We start from the raw sequence: 24630 nt of genomic DNA on the forward strand, positions 1-24630 counted from the left end.
CTGTAACCTTTCAACACACTTTAATGGTAAACCACAGACTGTATATAAAGATTTACATAGAGTCTATGGGTGAACCAGTCAGCTGAAAGGTACTCCACACACCTGTGACTGCCCTCCTGCACACATGGCTGCATGTCAAAGGCTACTGGTGTTCTTTAAAGCCTCCCTGAACTCCCCGCTTGGGTACAACATGTTTCTGGAGTAAAGTTGACCCACCACAGAGAAGTTTATGAAACATTCTCCAAACACTGTGCTCTCTCTCCTCTCTCCACCATGACACATTGCTTCACTGACGTTTGAGGTCAGGGATGGGTTTCCATTCACAGAGGTCGGACTCAAAGTCCTCTGCATCCGGACTTTTCTGGAAACTCCTGATGCTTTCAGCACATTCTAGTTGTGCAGCTTAATCTAAAACCCAGGCTGGATTTTCTGTCATCCATTCATCATTTCTGTGTGTTTGAACATGTAGACCAATGATATTCAATCTTACAGCATCGCGGGACAAATCTGGCCCCCATTAGGGTGCTAGGTGGTTTTCCCAACAATTTCTAATACACAATAAAAATAATACAATAAATATAATATTATATGTTTAGTATACAGAAGGTAACAGAATGCATAAAACAGCATCAAATGGGAGCCTGTTTGTCAAAAAAGTGCCAGTGGAGGAATTCACACAAGGTCCTAGCTAAGCCCCTAATGTCCAAAAATCCAAGGGATGTCCTAAAATCCAAACTTCCAAAAAATCAGAGACATCCTAAAATCCTAGAAATGTACTGAACATCCTTGAAATGTCCAAAAATGAGAAAAACATCCTGAAATCCTTGTAATGTCCTAAAATCTTAAAAACATCCAAAAATGCCCCAAACATCCTAAAATTCTAAAAACATCCTATAATCTCAGAAATGTGCTAAATATCCTTGAAATGTCTTAAAATCCTGGAAACATCCTTAAATCTGAGACATCCTAAAATCGGAGAAACGTCCTATAATTCTAAGAAACATCCTAAAATCGGGGAAACATCTTAAAATCCTAGAAACATCCTAAAATGACAGATATTTGCTAAACATCCTTGAAATGTCCTAAAATCCTAGAAACATCCTACAAAGTCATCAGAAAAATATCCTAAAATCCTAAAAATGTCTGAAAATCCCAGAAACCGCCTTAAGTCCTAGAAACATGTATGAGGCTGCTGTGACTGGCCCCCGGCCTCCTGTCATTTTGCAAAAGTGGCCCCCAAGTAAAGCAAGCTGGATATCACTGATGTAGACAAACAGAATGAATGACAGCACTGCATCCTTTTGAAAATGCTTTATTAATCTACTTTATCACTATAAATATAACAATACAGAACAAGCTTCTTTTTTTAAACAAACCTTCAGATAGAAAACAGTCTGCATAGGTCTACAAAGGTATAGCAAAGGGCACATATTGGCAATAAGGCACACACTAAGAAAAGTTTAAATGGTAACACCTATGTTAAACTAGGCATATGTGGGCCCACACGGCTGACACAGGGAGCACGAGTTCATCCTGCCGCTGTAAGTGTGGGTGAAATGCAGGCGATAGAAAGTAAAGCAGGTGTTTAGAGTGGGAGGCAGAACCACAGGGACTCAGGTTCCTGCCATCTAACACACGGATGGCTGTTAAATCACAATCAGACCTTTAACAGTTTGGCAAAAACTGACAGAGTTGCAACACCAGCAGCTCAAAGTGCCAATGGGTTGTCACTCAGCAGTGGACCAGTTGTAGTTATTTGTCAAAACTGATCGAATGTAGCTAAACAAGAAGGCCTTTGTGTTCCCACTCATGACAGCAAATCCAGTACAAAATAGCAAACAGAATATTACACATAACAAAAACACGATAACCTTGAATTTTTTAAAAACTATTGGACACTTTGGCAAAAAAAAAGAAAACAAATCCTCTACTTTTGTTACTCTGACTTTTCATCCCTAAAAAGGTGTACATAAAGAAAAGAAATATGTTTTAGAATATATTATACCTTTTCCTCTCACTTCATAGACAAAACACGTAATGCATATATTAAATATATCCTGACTTATTGTCATCATACAAGAAAATAATAAAAGCAGTTATCAGCAGTTTGCTTTCTACGTCCAGTTTCAGAGGAGAGAGAAGTGGCAAAATGTAGATGATGGAGTGAAATGAGACAAATACTTTTGTTTTGGTTTTTTTTTGCTGTCAATCATCAGACTTTTCATTTGGACATAAAACTTCAGCATGATTCAGGCCATCCTTTAATGCATAGTGTTCACTGTAAAATAAACTTGACTGACTAAAGTTGACTTGCCTTTTCAAATTCAGTCAACATAAAAATTTAAGGCAACCTGCAAAAAAGTTTATTTTTAATGTTTTGTATGTGAAAAATGTTGTAATTTTTTTTTTTTTTAGATAATGGAAAATTAAAAAAGAATCTCTTTAAACAGAGAATAAAACCATTTAGATGGAAAATTTAAAAACTACCAGAGCTGGTTTACAAATACAAATGTTTTGCAGTCTCTTATGTAAAGACCGCTGACTTGGAGTGTGACGTCATGATCGGCAGCTGTTTGCTTTCGATATGTTTGTGTGTTGTATGCATGGCTACTTGTATATTTCAGCGTGAGGTATTGCTCCAGTTATTCCCAAGTCCAAACTTGTTTTCAACACACTGCAGAAGTTTAAAAAGTGCCTTTAAACATTCACAAGGGGTATTTGTATGCTTTATCTGCATTTAAAAACTCTGCCACACATAACAGTAATGGAGAAACGCCCAAACCGGCACTGTTCACACATGAATCCAAGCTCAGCATTCAAAATCTCTCCTTCTGAAAGTTGCAATCTCTTGCCTTTTATAAATAAGTGCACCTCAGTCAAGCACAGTTTGGAGGACGAGAAATAAAGAGCAGGCAGACGTACGGAGTGTTACTGCAGGAGCGTTCAGAGAAGAGACTACAGGAGAGAGGTAGCCTTGTCACATCTGACTGCAGAGACTGAGACATACATGTCTCACCACAACACAGTAATACCACAAATCATCAGAAATATGAGTGGAGGAGACTCCAGTGCTTTGCACAGATGTGAGTCTGTCCTCTTTGTGCCAGCCACAGGGGCTCCAAATAGTAATGAAAGGCACAGTGAAAAGCACAAGGTAGCACATACAGGTGTAAGGCACTGCAGCCAGGCACAGACAATCTAGGTGAATGGAGTGTATATAGCCTTAAAGGGATAACTCAGAGTTTTTGGAGCGGGGCTGTACGAGGTACTTATGCATAGTCGGTGTATTGAAAACAGTAAATGTCAGTTGGCAGGCTGGAGGCTGACATAAACGTTGAGAAAAGTGCTGCTGTGGATGGATGCCAACAGCAAAACTTATTTTAGCTACCTAAAAAAGTCCCATCAAAAAATATATTTAATTAATATCAGTTTAAGCATACATTATTATATTGAGAGTATTTTTATTGGTTCCAGTTCACCATCTATGTTCTCGTCAAAGCCACCAGACTCCATCGAGAAAAACAGTAATTTTAGCTCACTGAACACAGGAGCTGCTGGTGTACCGCTGCCTCAAACAGTTCATCGTCTGTGTTATTATGTGACTTTGGTGAATCAAAACCAACATTTAGAACACCAGCTCGTTTTTCTCAATGGAGTCTGGCTTTGAAGACAGCGATATGACTTCAGCTCTCCTGCTGGAAATCCTTTTTGACATTAAGGTTAAGAAGAGAAAAAACTCTCTATATCGTGTTCACTTAAATTCATATTGATTTTTTTAGGTGAGACTTTACTGAGGTGGTTAAAATACATTTTGTTGCTGGCCCCCATCCACAGCAGTAGATTGCTAAGCATGTCAGACTGCTTCTCCAAACTGGGTGCGTGTGGACTGACATTAACTGTTTGTAATAAACTGTCTATGGATGTGTACCCCATGCAACCCCACTTAAAAAAACCTGAATTATCCCTTTAAGTTTTTTTTTTTTTGGTTAGCATTGGCAAATGCAGGAGCACTTTAAGTGGCAGAGTTGTCTGGCCCACACAGGAAAAATCGCCTCTCATTTCTGTCCATATTTGTTCACCTGTCAAGAGTAAAAAAAAAAAAATCAAAAACACAATAATAAAGACACATACATAAAAGAGAAAATAGAAGAATTAAGATCTGTTCAGTCTGAGTCCCCTGTCAGCGCAGTTTCTGAGGATGGGAAACATCTCCACATATACGGTGTCGATGTCTGCCAGGCTTACACATTAATCCAAAACATTTCCAGTTTTCTTTGTTCCCCAGGGAATCTCCACAGTAATATTACTTAGCTGGCAACTTTTTCTTCAAACAAACCAAGATAATATGTTTCCAAACATTAAAGAACAAGCAAACTAATTAAAAGCAAATGAACACTTAGAAACCTTCATTTAAAACAACCAAATACACAAATAAAACTAAAAAATAAAACCAAAAAGTACCAAACAGGCATGTTTGAAGCTTACACATTCAACCAGCACGGACGGACAGCATCACCTACAGCATGTCAAATTGGCTAAAATACTATATATTAATGAAAACAAAACATTAGTAGATCCAAACATCTTCAGTGGCATTCTCTCTTGTCAGTAGTTCCTGTTGTACTTTTACTTTTTTGCAATTCTTTCTTTTTGCCCCCCGTTGTTAAAAAAAGTTGACAGTGTGAAGGTTTATCTTTCCTGCTTCAGAGGACAAATATCACTCCATTATTAAGAGAAACCTACAGAGAATAAAACCTTAAATATACCTTCTCTTCATAAATACTTGAATGTACCTTCAGTGTTTCTGTTGCCATAGCAACAAGGTGGTGGGGGTCAGAGACACAGAGAGAGAGTGAGACAGAGAGATGGATGTTGTTATGAGTTAATGCTTATTGTTTCGGGATGATTGTCACCACATACAGGTAGGGCTCCTCAGTAAGTGGACTACAGTGATGCTGTATAACTTTGCATTGTGTCCAACAGACACTGAGGCGCGACAGATGTGCGATGTCATTATTTGTCTGTTTTTTCCTTCCTGTAGAGCTTTTGGATGGTCACAAATTCAAGTGATGTAGATGGGATAGACATGGTGGTTCAGTCTCAGGCAGGGGGATAACCTTTTTTTTTTCGTGGTCTGCCCCTCAGAATCAATATGTCTGGTAGACATCATGGATTGGCAGCTGGAAGGCGGTGGCAGGGAACGCCTGTGGCACCGCATAGCCTGCGTAACCCCCGTACGCTGCAGCCGCCACCGCTGCGTTCTTCTGCAGAGCGGCCAGAGCTGCTGTGTTGGCAGCGTAGTTTGTGATGGGCACGTATCCTGCTCCGTACAGGCCACCAGCTGCTGGGATACGCTGTACGTTATGGGCCATGGCATAAACGGGAGTGATGGGACGGCCCTGGGAAATGCAGGAGAAAGAGGTAGAGGACTGTGGTTAATAAATGGATTTCTAAAGCACTGAGTGCATTCATTGTACATTCATTGAATGAATGCATTCAGTTGAGAACTAAATGCATTAATTCTCAACTTTCTCCTTGAAAAGTCCAACATAAAGTTCCAAGAGTACAAATGTGAATTATGGTCATATAATCAGTGGTGAAATGCAGGGGCGTACTGGGGTCCTCACTGGGGTGGACACAGGGGGACACGTCCCCTGCACTTACTCTAAAGGCAGTACTGAAGCTCTCTACTTTCTCAGTTGGAAAACTGACCTTTTATCAAAGAGAAAGACAGGAGAAGCTGTCTGTACACGTGTGTTCAATTCTGTAGGTATGGAAGATAGAATTAGAATGAATGGAGATTATGGAAATAAGAAAAACTAAACTAGCTAAAAGAATTTCTAAAATCTGTGTAAAATTATTAAAATTGGTAACAGAATCTACTGTATATTGGAGTAGGCATCTTGTTAAAACATTGTCAGAGGAGATACATTTTGAAACCTTTAGCTCCTATACGGTTTAATGCAGTTTAACCTGTAGTTAGTTTTAGGACAGTTGGAAATATGAGCAGCTGTGGCTCAGAGGTAGAGCGGGTTCACGGTCGCTAATTCCTAGGGTATCATGCAAACTGTTGTGCATGGATTTTCGTAGGATATCATACAAACTGGTCTATAGGTATGTTGAACAGCGTGATAGTAAAATGCAGTGGAGTCAGCTTTATGAGAGAGGTGGTGCAAAATGCTGTGTGATGCTGTACCAGTGGGTTACTGATTACTGAATCAAACGACTTGTCGAGAGATGGAGCTGGACACTTTAAACCTTAACCAGCATGATCACATTAAAAAAAATGTATGTGTCCATAAAATATATAACAATTTCATAATGCACACCTGGAAAGGTGGAGGGGTGGAGACTGCAGGTAGGACGGTGGCGGCAGCAGCAGTAGCAGTGGTGTGCTCCGGGTGTTGCATGGCCAGAGGGTTGATAAGGTGCTCCACCGTGTGCACCTTCCCCTCCTCCATCAGCTTGGCTGCAGGAGCCGTGCTGAACACTGGGTACTGCCCACCCAGAGTCGGCAATGCCACTGCACATAAAGAGACACAAGAATGAGAGCGCAGATAACAGACGGGGCGACTGCAGGCAGATAAGCAAGAGGTGATTAAGTTACCATTCACAATACAAGAAATAATGGCACACACATGCAGGCATGCTCAAACAGAAATAGGCGTACTCAGATCTGAAGGGAATCTATGACAGAGGTGATCGCTAAAGCAATAAAGGTTGAAGGAAACAATTGAGTTAAGAAGGGAAAAAATAATAAGTTACACAAGTTGGCGTTGGAGTGTGATTCGGATTATGATGGTACTCAACTCTGGATTAACCTCAATGCTCCAACACACACACACACACACACACACACACACACACACACACACACACACACACACACACACACACACAGAGCGAACACAACGTCTGTCATTGTTTCAGATGGACAAAAGTCTTTTCAATCTGGTGGTGATCCTGTGATTCCACACAGTCCGGGACTAAGACCGAGCTCCAGATTGGGGTCAAATCGTTTCAGCAGGAGCATCAAGAAGGTCCACTTTAATAAATGGACCTTTGATGACCAAATACAATATACGTTATACTGACATCAAACAGTTCACTATTAAATTCATGTGGAAAAAACAATCTGTTTGATTGATTTCTCCTGTGTTTAGTCATAAACTTGAAGATTAAAGAATAATACCAGTGTGTGTATCATTATTTTACATTTTCAACATTTAAATTAAGATGATCCACCCACATAAACAGGAGGCTTTTTTCTGTTTTGTTAATATGTGAGTTGAGTCTTTTTGTTTCACTGGTAACAATGCATTTTCATTTCCTTCTGCCTGATGTCGGGAAAGAAGGAAGAAAGAACCAGGAAATAATCCTTTAAAAAGAAGCCACTTTACAATTTCACTGCCATATTATTATATTCTATTATATGCTGGGGCAGCAGCTGATTACAGCCCAAGTTTTACAATTTAGAGGTCATAATTACAAAACAAAACAAAGATTATACTTGTAGACTACATTTATACTGCAGTAGATTGGCTATAACTGTACATTACACTGGTATTATCTTTTACATGATCAGAGTAGAGTAGGCAAGATAGAAAAGAGATAATTATTCTACAGTTTGTGAGTTTAGTTTTGCATTTCAACTCTGTTCTTGACTGAAAGTGTTTTAACCACTAAAAAAGCTAAAGCAGCTGCTTCTACAGAGAATTAAAAAGGTCAAAAATAGCGTCATACCTTGGATGGAAAATATAATCTTTTATGACACACATATTTGTTTACTGTCAGCCAACCTTTCAGTAAGAATTGGAGTTGAGTGCATGTGTAAAAGGAGATTGTGGAAGTACTGGTCTCCACATAACAATGGCCATGTTTAGACAGAGAACAGCACTGCAGTGAAGAAACATGGCTTCTGTATTCAGTTTGATGAAACCGCTGTATTAGGGGTGCCAAAAACACAGCAAAACAGCCCAATGAACATGGTCATCTGCTTTTTCTACTTTTGCACCAACACAATGTGAAGTGCTGCATTGGCTGATCAAAAATGAAGAGGAAAGAAGATAATGTGATAGATATGCAGAATCTTTTCCAATAGTATTTGAAACCACCATGCAAGGTTTGGCGTCTGATGGCCTTTAAATGTATTTCAAAATACTCTCAAAATTCTGCCCCCAACAACATAACCCCTTGTGTTTCTCAACACAGTGCTGTTTTTGGTCTGAACACTAGGTAAGACAAATTTCTGATATGGAGGAAAAAGGGCAAAGGGAACAAATCATGGCAGTTACTTTCTGGTCATGCTAGAAAGGACAGACATTTAGTGTCTTTATTTAAGAGAAAGGAAGTCCTTTTGTGCCTGACCATCCAGCAACAACCAGTTTTGATTTATGAAATGTTCCACAAACCACCAGAGAGTGACAGGAAATTATGAGCTGGAAGGTTTAGTAAAGGCGTTTGAGATGGGCAAGGATATGGATGGATATATCTATGTCACTGACTTGTGCCAGGTTTGATGCCAACGGGGTTGACGGAGGCAGCGAGCTCCAGACTGGGCATCAGCTCATAGGGCTTTTCGGGCTGCTTGGTCTTGCCCTCATGGTAGCGGCTGTAGATGCCACGACCGGCAGAGTAACCCCCCAGGTACGACCCCCGTGGTCCAGGGGTACGGTTACCTGCAGCAGCACGACCACGACCTCGCACAGTACCTGCTTAAAATACAATTAAAGTAATATGATGTCAGGGGTTGTGGTTTAGGACTTGGGGAGTAAGGGCAAACTGTACTAAGAGTTGTGTAGGCTGACATTAAGGTGAGATTTTATGATAGGATAAGAACTTCTTCGAAAGTTCTTCTCAAGATATCAGGACTGGGGTAGCAAGAAGAGTCCTTTAGTTCCAGTTGCTTCTGGAAATTTCTCAACGATATCTGTTTGAGGTCAGGATTTTTTGGAGTTATTTGGGTCCTTTGGAGACTCTTAAATAGTTATCCAAGTTCATTGCACTAAGGTATTTTTAGACATTGTGTCCTTAGCGTTGTTGTGATCTCTGTGATAACCCAGCATGAAATGGGAGGTGACAGCACAGCGGGAAAAGGATGGTGTTAGAAAACGTATAATTTGTCACATGGTAAGAAAGCTCATTGTTCATTGAAGGAATGAGTAGGAATAAGGATGTGAGAGATTACCATTGTTCTGTATCATTGGGGATCCTTTGGAGAGAAAACCAAAACACAATGATTGTTGAAAGTCAAATAGATTATCCTGCTACCACCCAAAGACCATATACAATCAATCATCAAAGGTAATGGGATTAGCATTCATTGGTCCATCACCTTGTTTTGTCTTTGCCTTTAACGAGTCTCTGATTTTTAGCCACAACACCTCATCAAGTTAAGATTTTAAAACTTTTGTCAAATGAAATTCTACTCATCAAAGATTAAATCATTATTATCTTAGTCATCATGACCATTTAGAAATCATAGTTCCCTACTGATGGAGTGTGTTTGTCATTGTTCCTACAACAGTGTCATTTTAAGATCTTTAGCACAACATTGGCCAGTACGGTTTCTGCTGTGGCCAACATTTACAAAAATAGATGGCTGTCAGAGAAATACTGTGGCTTTTGCAACTGATCATTATTGGCACAAAAGCAGTAAGAATAAATTCTAACCTTTGACGAAATAGTCCCTGTTGGGTCCAATGAGAGTGTTGTAGGGATAACCATAGTAGGCCAATGTGTAGGGATCACACTGGTAGACGTAGTTTTGCTGAGTAGGCTCTGGAGTGGCAGAAGCACCCTTGGAGGCCTTCTGACGTGAGTACTGCTCTTTATCTACTGGCTTGGCGAGTGTCACCTCGATGCAAGACCCTTCCACCTCTGTGCCGTTGAGGTGGTCCATGGCCATGACAGCATCGTCTCGGGAGGTGAAGTGGACGAATGCGTAGTCACGGATTTTCTTCACACGTTCGACACATCCAGGATTCCACTGACTGAATACCTGGTTGATGAAGAAAATAAGTGATTGGTTAGAAATGTGAGGCTATAGCACCTCTTCCTGCAAAGCATGAATCATGAAACGTCTAAACTGAACAGTCAGCCAGTCCTACCTGTCTGATTGTCTCCTCGCTGGTCTCCATCATAAGATTCCTGACGTAGAGGATCTTCACTGTCTCCATGACGTCTTCGTCCACATCAATCTCTGGTTCAGCCCAGTCCACTGCAATCTGGTGGCCCCAAAGCTGAATACGTCCAGGCATCAACTTCCTGCGAGCCATGGCAGCTGCACGGTGTGACTCATACTCTACAAAGGCAAAGCCTCTGTTTTTCATCTTGTCTGCAGCGCTGGCATAAACTATCACATCCAGTACCCCTTCCGTCACCTTGGAGACCTCCTCCAGGATCTCCTCACGCTTTTTGGTTTTGGGGATGCCACCAATGAAAAGACGGCAGTTGTCCACAGAGGAGCAGACTCCCAGCAGCCGCCCGGGCCGCACCTCATAGTTGTTGAGCTCACGCACAGCACGCTTGGCCTCATGTTTCTCTGTGTACATCACAAATGCGTACCCTCTGTTCTTCCCGTCAAAGTCCATCATCAGCCGCATCTCATAGATGCGTCCAACGGACTCAAACACTGGGACCAGCTCATCCTCGTAAACGTCCCTTGGGATCTTGCCCACAAAAATTTCACATCCCCGTGGTGGAGACTGAGCATTCCAACCAGGAGGAGGGCCGTATTTACGCTGACCATTTTCCTGGACCATACTGTAGCCAGTGCGCTCCATCAGGGACACCAGTGCGGCCTCATTTGGAGCACCTGCAACACCTTCAGGGATGTTGATCTGTCCATGATAGGCACCAGCTGGTTTGGAGGGTTTGGCAGGGGCAGCGTTATTGCTCATGGTTGAGGAGGAAGCAGGATCTTCGGCTGTCATTCTGACAAAACCATCCAATCAGATCTGGGGCCTGCAGAGTACAAAGAGAGACATGCCTATCAAATTACAGTACCAACCAACTGCTGTCCAAGAAGAAACAGGAAACACAAGAAGAAAGAAAAATAAGAAAAACATGCTAATGTTGAGAAGCTGCCTTTAAAAACATGTCTGTACCAACAAAAACCCAAAATTTGCCTTCTTGTTTGAAGAGAATTATCCTAAATTTGTGGGCATAATCACATGTAGGATTACCTTAAGAACAAACTAACCAAGGCACATAATGTGACTCAGACAGTACGATGAAAATACAGCATCTATAAATCCCCAGCGCACCTTCCCCTATCAGTGGTTTTACAACCTTGTTTTGTTGAACTCCGCAGATCCCTTGCTGACCTCTGACCCCTATCAGAGAGAATGAAGGGCTGTAAACCCTGAAACCTCCAGCTAAAGGTTCACTGAGTATGACTAGGTCACATGGTCATTGTATGTGTGTGTATGTGTGTGTGTGTGTGTGTCAGCAGTAAGTTAGACCAGTTGGAGTTAAGCTATATGAGGAATTTTGTGTAAAATGACCCCACTGGCCCCATGCTTTGACAAAAGGCTGTGCACATTTATCTATACTACACATAAACCTGTTGCACACTCACCAGAAGAGGGTGCTGGACTTTCAACTTCTTTATCATGAATGCTATAAAAGTGTCAGGGTGCAGCTTTTGTGTGTGTGTGTGTGTTTCTGAGTTTGCACCACTTCATTAAGGGCTGCAGCCCTATAAGAGGAACAGAGAATAATCAGAAATCGGCTTCCCAAGCATAAACCTCTTACTCTGTTATTTTCCAACACTGCCAGCATTCAAAATGGAAAAATCCACAGCGTTTTAAATCCCCAAATCCCATGCAGCGGACAACACTGAGGCAACCAATCACAGCAGACTACAAAGCAAACTAGTTTTTGTCAGACTCAACGTCATAAGCAAACAGGCCAAATAAAAAACAACCTTTTGCGAGTTAGGCTGTGTGTGTGTGTGTGTGTGTGTGTGTGTGTGTGTGTGTGTGTGTGTGTTTGTGCGTCACAATATTGCTTGGACTTTGATTGAAATAGGTGAGGCAGTCAACACAGGTAAAACACTACTAAGCCAAGCAACCATGACAACGCACACAGTCATTTGACTTGACTCGATATCCCACTCTCTCCTACACATGAACACACACACACACACACACACACACACACTCTGTTCACTTGTTACTTCACCCAAGGCTGGTGGGCTTAGAATTACCTGCAAATTAGCAGACACTACATCAACAGAGGAAGGAAAATGATGCAAATCTCAGCTTTGTGGAAACAAATGCTTTAAATATTATGTTTCTGGCAAATGTAAACAATTCATTCATTTATTCATTTTAACAGAGGAAAACAAAATGGCAAACAACAAGAGTAAGAGAACTGGATGTTGTTTCCTGCTTCTATCTTTATCCAGTGGTTGGTTGCTGCATGCTGACATAGGTCAAGATGACATCAGATTACAAAAAACACTTTGCAGAGACGCATTCTGATTCTGCTGAGCAAGGATGCAGCTCCCTTTACTGCAGTAAAACATAAAGAAAGCATCCATCAAGGTTTTCCCCAAAAGCCTGATACATATGTAACAGCTTTTAAATGACTTGTGTCTGCGCTACTTCCACAGCTTGACCTCTGTTCCTCCTATCGTGTGAAGTGCTAACATGACTCCATCTCTTATCAGCCTTATCTCACCAGACTGATGACAAAGGGAGGACAATATTCACTCTGGGAGTTCTGCTCAGTGATAAAAATAAGCTATGTGACACTGTGAGGTCGACACTGTCTAACAGTATGCTGGAGTCAATTTAGGGCTCTTTTAAAAAAACTTCTTGAAAGAAGTATTTCACTGGTGGATAGAGGATAGAAACTAGTTGGTTGCTGCAATAGAAAGGTGAAAATACTTTTAACATTTGTTCTACATAAGCAGATAAAACTGAGGAAAAAGGCTTTGGCATTCACTTTTCCTTAACAAGTACAAATAGAGCTAGGACATGGTTATTGTTTTGTGAGACTTAAGTCATTGCACTCAAGTCTCAAGTCCCAAGTCAAGACAAGCAAGTCTGGCTGGGAATGAACAGAATTAACGTTAGTGTGTTCAGAAAATGAAGGGAAAATGATAAGATTTGTGGAACACTTTTTAAATAACAAACTTTGCAATTTTAGGCCTTGGGTAGAGGTATTAAATATTTTTAAGTCACAAGTCCAAGAGAAGTCATGAGTCATTGATATAAAAGTTCAAGTCTTTTTCAATTTTGTCAAGTTGAGTTCAAAGTCATGAAATTTATGACTGGGGTCAGGTCAAAACCTCTGGGTAAAAACCCTACAAGTACCAAAATGCACTGTGCAGCACCAGACCAATAAACCCTCCTCCAGGTGGGTGATGTCATTCACACTGGTTTTGGCTTATCTACAAACAATATGGTGTCCGGCTGGTAAGAATCAATCTCCTATTACAGCTAAGCAGTGCACTAAAATATGTTTCTGAAAACATCTTAGTCTAGAAATGTGCAACACAGAAACACAACCGTGGTTTATATAGATCTTGGCCCTGGCAAGACGGAGGGATGTTTAACACAGTCCATTTACATATTCTACCAGTGTCGTTACAAAGCTGGTTGTCAAAGAGTTCAAATGTCCCTTTAACTGGATGTTTTGTGTACGGCAAAAATTCGATATATTCAGTGTTTAGTCTCAGCGTGGGGGAAACTTACTTCCTGCTTTTGACCACTTGAGATATTCCTAACTTCCTCAGTGCGGACCACTGTTGTGCTGAGGTTTTCCTTTCTTACGAGAGAGTCAGGAAATCACAGCACTCAGTGTGTGCCAGAGGCGAAGCGAAACTCAGATGGTCTGTTCCCTTGCATAATATTAAGAACATGAGAATAGTGAGTGAGTGTGTGTGTGTGTGAGAGAGAGAGAGACAGAGAGAGAGAGAGAGTGAGAGAAAACTGAGGCAGCAGCAGGTAGATGATTAACCGTGACAAACACAAATCACAGGTTTTACTCACAGAGAACGTAAAGGTTTACAGTTGACAGTAAACTCAGTTATTAAGAAACTAGACTGTTAGAAAGTTCTGACAGCTTCTGTGTGATTCTTTTATCCCGATTTTGTTGCAGCAGAACAGGAACACCTTACAGCTATTAGTTAACCCTTTGAAACCTGGGCTAACTGGCTTGTTCTTTTCCAAAACGTGAGGAAGGCAACAAGCATCTTAAGAAGCAATGAAGCAGAAATTAGCAAGAAATTAGTAAAAAGGACAAGAAAATTACCTGAAGATTATAACCCTCCCACCCTAAAAAACAATAATAAGAAAAAAAACCATAAATCCTAAACAACAACAACAAAACAAAGAGAAAGTTAAAATAAATAACTAAACAAGGAAATCACCTGGAAAAAGGGACTTAAAAAATGTAATAAATCTTTGAAAAAAAATCAACTTCATTAAAATAAATTTCTAAATCTACTTATTTCTTACAATGTGCAGGACATTCCTTGCCAAGGTTCCCATTGACTCTCTCCCATATTTTTGAAAGACATCAAGCTATAAATTTAAAGATTTAAACACTTGTGAAAGGTGTCTCAATGCAAAGTGATGTTGATCCAGGTTTCAAAGAGTTAAACATAATCTACCCAGAGACTCAGAGCTCTGACACAAAGTTCACCTGGTCAGAGGTTGTGAACTCAGAGCAGCACATGGAGGAAAGAGCTGGCTGGCCTGCACACTGCAAAGGAAGTTAGAGAGCGAGGATGTGATTGGGTAACGGTGCCACTCTGTCGGCTCAAAGTGTTCCAGTCATTGCTGCGGAGATTGTCCATTACATTGTGTTTATGATTGATAGAAGCACCTGATTCTCTACGTATTAACAGCAGGTTATTGGGGTCTGGATTGCTTTATGAGCGGACAGAAAGGCTTTTACAGGCTTCCTCCACATCATACCATAAACACAGATCCACTGCTGCTGGCAAATTGTATTCTCGAAGTCACTGACCTGACGTTAAATCAACACTGCTAAAAATGATAACTCTTTCTTGGCTCACCCCACCCTCCCTCAATGGCAAGACGAGTTAATGGAAGTGTACTCAATGGTAAAAATAACAGCAAAACTTCATGTAAGGATGGACAGGTTTTCGATTCTATGGGCTCCTGTAATTACCTGTTTTAGACTACCAAAGTGATAAGGTGCTGAACTGATTACACGGTGAATTTGGCCAAAACTAATAACAATTTCTTCTGATGTATTTTGATTTTGATTTTGTTGTACTAATCTATTTTCTTGAGACTTCTCTATCTGGCACACGTTGCCATGATTATAATAAACATGTTTGTTTTTATTTTTTCTTCTTCTTTCTATTTTCTAAGAAAATAGCAATGTATTATTCAAATTTAAATATAGCTTTTGTAAAAATGAGCATTAAAGGAATAAACACAAACAAACAAAAAAAACATGGCTATGGCGTGTTATTTCTCAGGAGAATTCGCAGATCTTATTTAGACGTTTTTAAGCCAACAAACTTCTCTTTGGCTCCCAATTTATTGCAGATTATGGTGCAAAGAAAACCTGAGTGTGTGTTCAACAGTAAGGAACAATGCGTCTTTTAGTTTGCTGTTCTATCCTGAGTGACACTGATCCTGGAGAAAACAGGCCCAAGGAGGCCGCCATCTTAGCTGTATATGCACACGCACGTGGACACGTCTACCCAGCAGCCCCAAACAACAAGGTCACAAGGCAGCAGAAGAGGATCAATGAAACAGCAACTCTCACAATCCTGCACACAACAAACACCCGATGGACAACATGACAGCAGCTGAGTCATGCAAACACTATTCTAGCCTGCATTCATGTTAAATAATCATCTTAACAAAAGTCTCCAGTTGCAAAAACATGTCTTAGAGGTTTGAAGAATCCCAAAGACAGTTAGAGAGAGGGGGAAGTGAGACTGACGCAAAGCAGAAATCTTGAGGAAGGTATCGCAGCAGAGGGATGTCAATGGAAAAGAGAAGAGGAAGGAGAAGCCGAGAGCGGTCAGATGGGAGGATATAGCTACCCCTGTTGCTTCACAGCGCTCCGCTGCCTCGCCGCCTGCTCTGGGAGTGTTAGTCCACCTCCATGAGAGACAGGTACAGCAGGGCACTGAGCACAGAGGCCAGCCTCCTCTACACACACACACACACACACACACACACACACACACACACACACACACACACACACACAGCCTAAGCTGCAAGCATGAGAGCTGGTGAGGGTGGAGCTAAAGCAGGTACTTTGTGTATGTGTGTGTGTGTATGTGTGTCTGTGGGCGGATCACAGTCGTACTTCTGAGAAACTGTAGTAGGAAGTTTTTAATGTGGGAAATACACACATACACATAAATACCTACATTTTATAAAGTACTGTGATTAAAGGAATACTTCATTCACAAAATGAACATTTGTGTATCAGTTACTCAACCCTGTTATATGTTGAATTCTTGAAGAAAACATTGTTTTTCTCACATGCCTCCACGGTGAACGAAGAACATTCTTCATCAATTGTAGTAAATGGGATCCATGTTTAAGAATAGCAAAACTGCATCTACACATCTGTTTACAAACTCTCTCACAACCTACGTAGCATAATCCAAGTCTCATTTATCCAGTTGTACAATCAGTCCATTCCAAATGCATGATCGATCTTATCAAGATTTTTTCAGTTTTTGGATTCTTTGTTCACCATGAAAACATGTGGGAAAAAGCATATTTTCTTCATGAATATAATGTAACACAAGGTGAAAAAGTGATATATAAATGATATACATGTGAGTGAAGTATTCCTTTAAGTACAATTTTGGAGTACTTATGTATTTTTATTTTATGCTTCTTCATACTTACTTTTAAAATTTTTAAATTTTAGTTCACACGCCTTTTTTAAGATTTTCCATTTATACGTTAAGATTATTGGTTAAAAATTAAACTAGTGTTGACCAACATTTTTTACCTTTGACCTCTTATCTAAAACGCATTCAGTGGAGGCCTTTTCAGATGTCTATGTGTCATTAGCAGTTCCAACAAATAGAGAATTCCTGTCTCATATGGTTTAATTTCAGTAGTTTCATTTATAATTTTTTCTGTAAAAGGCTCTAATATTTCGTCTTTGCTAAAGAAAAGCCAATAAGAAAAAGGAAAAAAAACAGATTTGTTTGTTTTTCTCCTCCCATAATCTTCTCATGACTCATGATCTCATGAGCGTACCCCAGCCTCTTGAAGACTGCAATGTCGGCCTCCAATTATTTTGCTAGGGTGGGCCAGTTTTAAGCAATTCTGGTCTGAGCCCCAGGTTGGAAACCACTGGACGAAAATATCTATTTATGAAATAGTTAAAGTGGCTTCACCTCAACCAGCTACAAAAAAAAAAAAAATGTTATGTATGCATCAATGCATGATTAACATCACAATCAATCCATAATATCATAAGTAATAATATATCAGACATAGGGGGCATTTCTGTCTGCATCATGAGTACTTTTACAATAATTTATACTTAAAGGAACTGGACATTTATTCTACTACAGATAATTACAGAGACCTGAGCAGCTGTTGCACAAACATACAAATCTTCACTGTAACAAATGAAGACAGATATTAGTGGGATGAGAGGGGCCTGATGGGAAAAGTAGTATTCATGGTTTTTAATGGTTTTGTGCTTAGAGTTGCAGAAATTGGAAAAAACGGCAGGAAACGTTCATATCGGGGGGGGGGGGTTGGTGAAGAATACTTCCTCATGTTGTTGTCCTTCTCCGAGAGGACATTTGGAAATTTCTGACTGGGAGTTACCACTGCGGTGATTTATGTCATGTCAGCACAAGACTACAACTGTGTGCAAATGTGTGTAATTGGGCATGTGCGTGTGTTTTTTGGTACATAACAACGGCGAACACGTTCCTAGTACAGCTTAACTTAAGCAAACAACACACACCTTCCTGGGCAGTCAAGAGAGCAGATAGAGAGACGGCTGAGGGGAAAACAGCCGTCGCTCGCTCGCAGAGTTTCTGTCTCAAAAACTCAGTGCTGTGAATAGAGCAAGAAGAGAGGGAGTGAGGGAGAAAGAGAGCAGCTGGGGTGAGAGGGAGAGAGAGATGAAAGTCACAGTGTGTGGTCAACAGTGCGCTGAGTTTCAGCTGCTATTGAAACCAGTTCCACTCCTTAACGACTGAGTACACAGCCAAGAAGAAAGTCTATTTAGCATAAAGACTGATGGACAGACATTAAAAGAGATTAAACCTGCATGATAGAGAGCTACATATGGACTGTAACACTTTTAATCAACTACTGATTATAAAATTGTCAAAGGCATCACCTTGACATTGACAGGAGTGAATTGAAAATTAATTAAAACAAAAAGGAGTGGCCAAAAGGTGTGTGTGAAAGTATGTAAAGGTGTGTTATTTTGCATTTGGCACGTATGCAACAGCTAGAAAAGTGCTGCTTGTTGAGGAGCAGGATCGCAGATCAGTAACATCTGGTCTTTTCTTCTAAACCGAGGGGGGTCCGTCCAAATCAAAGATTAACTGTCAGTCATTAGCGAGAGCCAATCAGGAGTCAGACATGCCTCAGAGGCTTCAGGTGTTCTGGTGACCGCACAATCCATCAGGTCAGCGGTTAATCGTTGAACCCCACAAGTAAAACCATGAAATGGAGGAAAAACATTTTCTGTCTCTCAGTATGTAATAATTGTTCATGGTCACTAAATCATTTGTCAGGCACACAAACAGCCGCTACTTCAGGTTTAATCAGGTTCAGATTTGTTGGTCACTTGTGGTTTTAAGTTTCAGTTCAAGAGAATAAACGCAATGAACTTATGTTGAATGATAAGACTGATGTTCTTCTATATTTTTCTTTTGGTCAACAAATCCCAAAAATAGACGAAAATTAACAATGGGTTAGATGATAGTTGAAGGTGTATAAATCTTTGGGTCACAAATACATATTTACAGCTGGCATTGTTTTCTCCTCTTGAAACTGTGTGTGTCATCATGGCAAAATGTGGTTCTGGTGACACCTTATTGTAGCTGTAACTGCAGCCATTTAGCCGAAGTTTAAATTTGTGTCCGCACACATTCAGTTTAAGTCACAGATTGCTTTTCGATGCTGGAGTGAAATTAATGGTCTCTTGTTTCATTTTGTATAATTGGCTCTGTACATTATTCAAATAGGTAAGAACTGTACTTTCTGGCAAGCATTAATCAAACAGGTGTCAATTTTGCATTTACTGTTTTAAACTAATGATTAATACACATTTTCTGTGCTTTGAGTATCGATGGCAGCAGGACCGAATATGAAGCATCAACTTAAAATGAACTGCAGTGACCACATTCATGGTAATGAGTCGTTTTGGAACAAGTCTATGGCACAGAGATATATGCTATATTATCCTTGTTAGGTGGATCAATCATTTTCTGACAAAAAATGTATTTTATAAATGTAATATCTTCACAGTCAGTATGATGTCTCATGAAAAGTTTTGCACATAAAACCATTCGTATGATAATGGTTAATTGCATTCAATCAACAAGTAACAGTTGTGTACCTAACGTAGCGTAAAGATGTGACATTAAGTATGTGCGTAACTTAAAATAACTCTACATCAATGTTAGGTTTCAAAAAGGACATGTACGGCAGTCTCCTGGGTCAAAGTCCTGTGTGTGTGTTTGACCCTATCACCATCCCAACCACGCCCATATGTGGTCTTTGTTGCTCTTTGTATTTTGTCTACCGATGTATGTCCTACTTTTCTTCCAGCAGCCTGCAGCACATAAGTCACATGATCACAGCCTCCTGATCACAATTACTTGTATCGGATATTGCATTACTTTTTATGAAGTATTAGTGCGAACAGTGAGAGATGTGTTACATTCACTGTGGCTCAAGATTGCTTTTTGTGCATGACAACAGACTGGAAATCAAACTTTAACTACCTTTACATTTTATAGTGTAACCCTGCCATTGACATTGGGTTTAAGCTGAAACACATTTACTTAACTAGAACTAAATCATAAGTAATCACATTAGAGAGTGGCTATTAGACTTTGTTGGTTATCTCTGATAAGCTGGTTCCCTGTTAAGGCCAGGGTCACACACACACACACACACACACACACACACACACACACACACACACACACACACACACACACACAGGAATCTGCCTCATAGACAAAAACTGTGAATAAGCAGGAATAAAGTCAGCAATAAAGCCATGCTGGTAATCAGTATCTGGGCTGTAGAGGCTGTATGACTGCCATCTCTTATTACAAGTCATCCATATAAGTAAATGAGTAGCATGTCACAAGACCAGAGGTCCTGCTGTTTATTTCTGAAGAGTGATATGACCTGTAGGAGTACACCGCAGTTTTTAGTCCCACACTGTGTTTTTGTGGAAGCAATTCCTCTCAGATAAAATGCAGAAACTCACTCACTGCTTTAGAGACATAGCTTAAAAAAAGGTTCTGCCTGCTGTGACTTTTGCTATCTCCAACTGTCTAACCCTTTGAAACCTGGAGCAACATCACTTTTCTTGTGCTACTTTCGGATGCCTTTCACTTATATTTAACCACTGAACCCAGAGTAAATCGGTCTGATTTATTTCAAAAACACAGTTAAAAAGCCAATAAGCTACTTAGTAAGAAATGATCCACAAATTGCAATAAATTAGTAGATTTAGATAATTATTTTGAAAAAGCTAGGGAAAAGTGTCCAGGGAAAAAAAAAGAAAAAGCAAAAGAAAAACTATACTTATATTGATCAAAATTACATTTTTAATTTTTCTTGCACTTTTCATTCATTTCTTGCTATATTTTGGGTTAGTAGTTGCTCATAATTGCTCCAAATAGTTGTGTCACGTCGTCGTCTTTTCTTAGTCATGAAAAAAGAAGTAGTTGATGAACATATTTAGTTTTTGTTAGCAAAATTGAAACTGGTCCTGCGCGCACCATCACAGTCTGCTGCAGTAAATGACCACAGCTGAGTGAAACAACGAACTTAACAGAAGCAAAGTGAGAACTGAGGCTGACCCTTCAGGACACATGATGTCCTCACGCTGCAGTTCAGTCGGTTCAACTGTCAGCATGCTGACTAAGACTGGATAAAGCAGGATGAAGCATGAAGTCACACTGAGGGAAGCTGCGTTATCACCATGTCTTAACATAGATCTGTTTTCTGTCCCTTTGTTACTGTTTTTGAGGAGCTGCTGTTTTTATATGATGAGTCACTGTACATTACATTTAAGATATCGCTCAGACACTTTCCTGTTTAGTTAGGGTACTTGGCGAGGAATATTATCTTTTTGATTAATTGGTTAACTACTTGGGGGCAGGCTCCCCCCCCCCTTTTTTTTTTACACAATTCAAATCTCATTTATACCTCGTTTTCCAAAATCTGAGCCCCTTCATTTTTGTCACTGCCTTCGTCCTCTGCTGCCTCCTTCTCTTCCCTTTTTTCTCTTCTCTCATCCATGTACCTGTCACCCTCATTCCTGCGGTTCACTCAAGCTCAAAGAAGAGCAGCAGGGAGGGGGAAGAGGAGAAACTGGGAAGGTGTGGAGAGGAGCTGAGAGGGAGAAGGGTAAGGAGAGAGGGGAGACATGTAGAAAAGAAAAGAAAGAGTTTTGAGGAGGACAAGATCAGATGGAGAGCAGCCAGAGAAGCTAACAAATGGAGAGGAGGGTAATGTTTGGGCCTTCCTCCGAGCTAGAAAGTCCTTTAAAGTGAAACTAGCCTGAAGAATTTCAGGTCAGACGGAGTGCGTAAGTGACTGCCTTCAGCCCACCCCAACCTCACCACAGAGGGATGATTCCAGTTCATTTACTCTGAGAGCCCCCCTGCCTTCAGGACCTTCCACTCAAAACCTTACAATTTTACTCAAACACTAATCTCAAGCCAAAAAAAGAAAGAGCAAGAGTCTTCAGGCTTTCTTTTTAACTCAAATAACAGCATCAGTTGATTACAACTGATTCAAACATCAGTGAGAGCACTGATTATACAAAGAAAGGCTTTGGATTCAGTTTTATAGAATACAAGCATGACAGGATAGAAAGGTCAACCGCGAGCACACGTTGCTCCATACGTCCCCTCACACAGCTTCACAGTCGTCGCTAATCAGAAGAGCTGCTTTAGCGTTAGCGCTAGCCGAAAGGGGCTTTGCTTCCTTAGGCAAACACATTCCTCAGGCTAATCAGCTAGCCTGTTCAAGGCCACAGCAGACATTGTTTCAGACAATTACTACTGACGTTGACAGTGTCACACACTCGTGATAAAGGCTTTAGTGGCCCCCTGTGAGTGTGTGTGTGTGTGTGTGTGTGTGTGTGTGTGTGTGTGTATACACACCACCAAGATTTTAAAGCAAGTGCAGAGTGATATTTGACACAGTTGACAATAAAAGCAGTGATGCCCCCAGAAATCTTTTATAAGCGTGGTCAGATGGGGGTCAGATGGGGCCCCTTAGACACTCTTGGAGTTGCACCATTCTGTTATGTTGTCCAAGCATAATAGAACTCTAGTTGAAAACTTTTAAAAACTTCTATTTTACAGTCAATATTATTAATTATCTGATTGATGGGGCGGTTGAGCAGCAAACAGCACCATCAATTATATCAATCAACAATTTAATAAATGAATTAATAAGACTAACTCATTTAATGCAATGAATAACCTAAATGTTAAAGAATTTATGCAAATGCAGTGGTTAACAAATTATAAATAATTAGTAAAAGGCGACAAGGAAATGACCTAAAAAACTGAAAATGAAAATTAGCTGGGGGAAATATAAGAATAGCATAAAGAAACTAGGGAAAATGTGCAGTTAATTTCTTATTTAAAATTAATGTTAGCACTTTCTTAAGGTAATTTTCTTTTTTTTTCATTTCCCTTTTTCAGGTATCTCTTTACAAATGTCTTGCTAATTTCAGGGAAATTTCTTGTTATGTTGCTTATTTCCTTTTCGCATGTTTTTGAAAGAAATTGAGCCAATTTGCTCAGGTTTCAAAGGGTTAAGTTCAAGTTCCAAAACTGTTTCAAGTTAATCATTCTATAAATGTTGGAGCCTGTTGAGGTATTCTTTTGCAAAATCCAGTGTTTGTTTAGTGTTCTCCAGATAGTCCTGGAAACATTAAACAACCCAAGACTCTGACGGGATGTACTAACTTAATTTGTGTTCTTCACATCCTCTTTCAATTATTAATCAACACTAAGTCCACCTTATAAATCAAAATTAATAGCAAAACTTTTCATTTTGTAGCAGTTGTGTAGCCTTCTGTTTTTTGCTTCAGCTCTGGCAAGTACAACAATGCCATGAAAATGGAGTAGTATCTTGAGTAATAAGAGAGGTATGCCGTTATGCTGATTTGAGCACATTCTAAATTCCTTTTTGGCCAATCAGATTGCTTGGTCAGAACTACATGTTGTATAATACTAATTATATGGTGTGCAAAACTAATACCAGTACAGTTACCATTTTGAGATCTGCAACAGTTCCGTTTTAATGCGTTATGTATCTTTGTTAGGCGATTAATTGTTGTTCGGATAAGCTGGTTGTTCTTTTTCTTTAAAAGACATATACAGCTTTAATCTGAAGGAGTGCATTGGTTGTACGGAATAAAACATTTACTGGGAACAAGTCTTCTCAAGTTTCAGGGAGATTTGCGGGCACTTACACAATTCCTTTTTATTCACAAATCTTCAGGTGGGAGTCCAAGAGACCCCTTTGAAAATGGCCATGCCAGTTGTTCTCAAAATGTAGCCTAACTTTGGTGCATTATTCAGCTCTATTATATATATTTGCATATACCCTCATTCTGTTTTTTCACCATTCTTCATTCTCACACTTACTGCACAGGCTTACAAAAGATCCATGTACACCTTTATAACCAAACAGTGTCCCACCCTGTCCACAAACAGTTAGGAGAGCGCGTGTCAGAGACTACAATGGCACAGTTTCAAAAACGTGCAAATGACATTAAGTTTAAGCATTTGTTGTATCTTGATATCATGACAATTAAGGGACGCCTCAATAATTTTAGACACTTAAATAATGGTTTGAATGAATTAATGTTTTATTAATTATTTTAGATGAATGCTTCCAAAAAAAGTTAACTTAATTAAAAACAATGAATATTGACATGTTTTACTGCATGTTCAGCCTTGAATGAAACCTAAATGAATTAATTTAGCAGCAGATCACTGGATTCTCTCTCTCTCTCTCTCTTTCTCTCTCTCTCTCTCTCACACACACACACACACACACACACACACACACACACACACACACACACACACCAAACAGCTCTCCTTACCAGGCTAAAAGTCCACATATTATATGACGGAGAACCCGGAAGCCTATGGTCAATGACAATAGCTTACTAGCCTCTCTCTCCATATAGTCACTGAAGCATTTTTATCCCCCACCCTGAACACACACATTCACACACACACAAGCAGTGCCATGCCACTCCACTGGTTCCACTGGTTTCATTGTAATGAAATCTTGATCTCCATTTCAATCACTGATTGGTTTAAGTGCATTTGTTGTCTGTTTCCAATCACTTCGGGTATGATAAAGCAGTGAAACTGGGAAGTCTGTGTCCATATGAAGCAGAAAGCAA

The 24630-nt window shown here is 40.1% G+C and overlaps 1 protein-coding gene across 12 annotated transcripts in view; it reads right to left on the bottom strand.

Moving 5' to 3' along the window:
* Positions 1–1302: 1302 nt before the first annotated feature.
* Positions 1303–24630, bottom strand: part of rbm47 (RNA binding motif protein 47) — a 43538-nt gene continuing 20210 nt past the window's right edge. For 7 of the 12 annotated variants that reach the window (XM_042484912.1, XM_042484909.1, XM_042484910.1 and 4 more), the window contains 6 exons: positions 10110–10965; positions 9673–10000; positions 9188–9211; positions 8505–8714; positions 6330–6523; positions 1303–5399 (listed from right to left, as the gene is read on the bottom strand). In XM_042484912.1, the coding sequence (XP_042340846.1) occupies positions 5148–5399; positions 6330–6523; positions 8505–8714; positions 9188–9211; positions 9673–10000; positions 10110–10934 (1833 nt within the window). In that variant the 5' untranslated portion in view covers positions 10935–10965 and the 3' untranslated portion in view covers positions 1303–5147. The remainder of the gene's footprint in view (positions 5400–6329; positions 6524–8504; positions 8715–9187; positions 9212–9672; positions 10001–10109; positions 10966–24630) is intronic. The other 5 variants (XM_042484913.1, XM_042484915.1, XM_042484914.1 and 2 more) reach the window with 5 other exon arrangements.

Source organism: Plectropomus leopardus, chromosome 4, assembly GCF_008729295.1.
Source record: "Plectropomus leopardus isolate mb chromosome 4, YSFRI_Pleo_2.0, whole genome shotgun sequence".
Classification (NCBI taxonomy): domain Eukaryota; kingdom Metazoa; phylum Chordata; class Actinopteri; order Perciformes; family Serranidae; genus Plectropomus; species Plectropomus leopardus.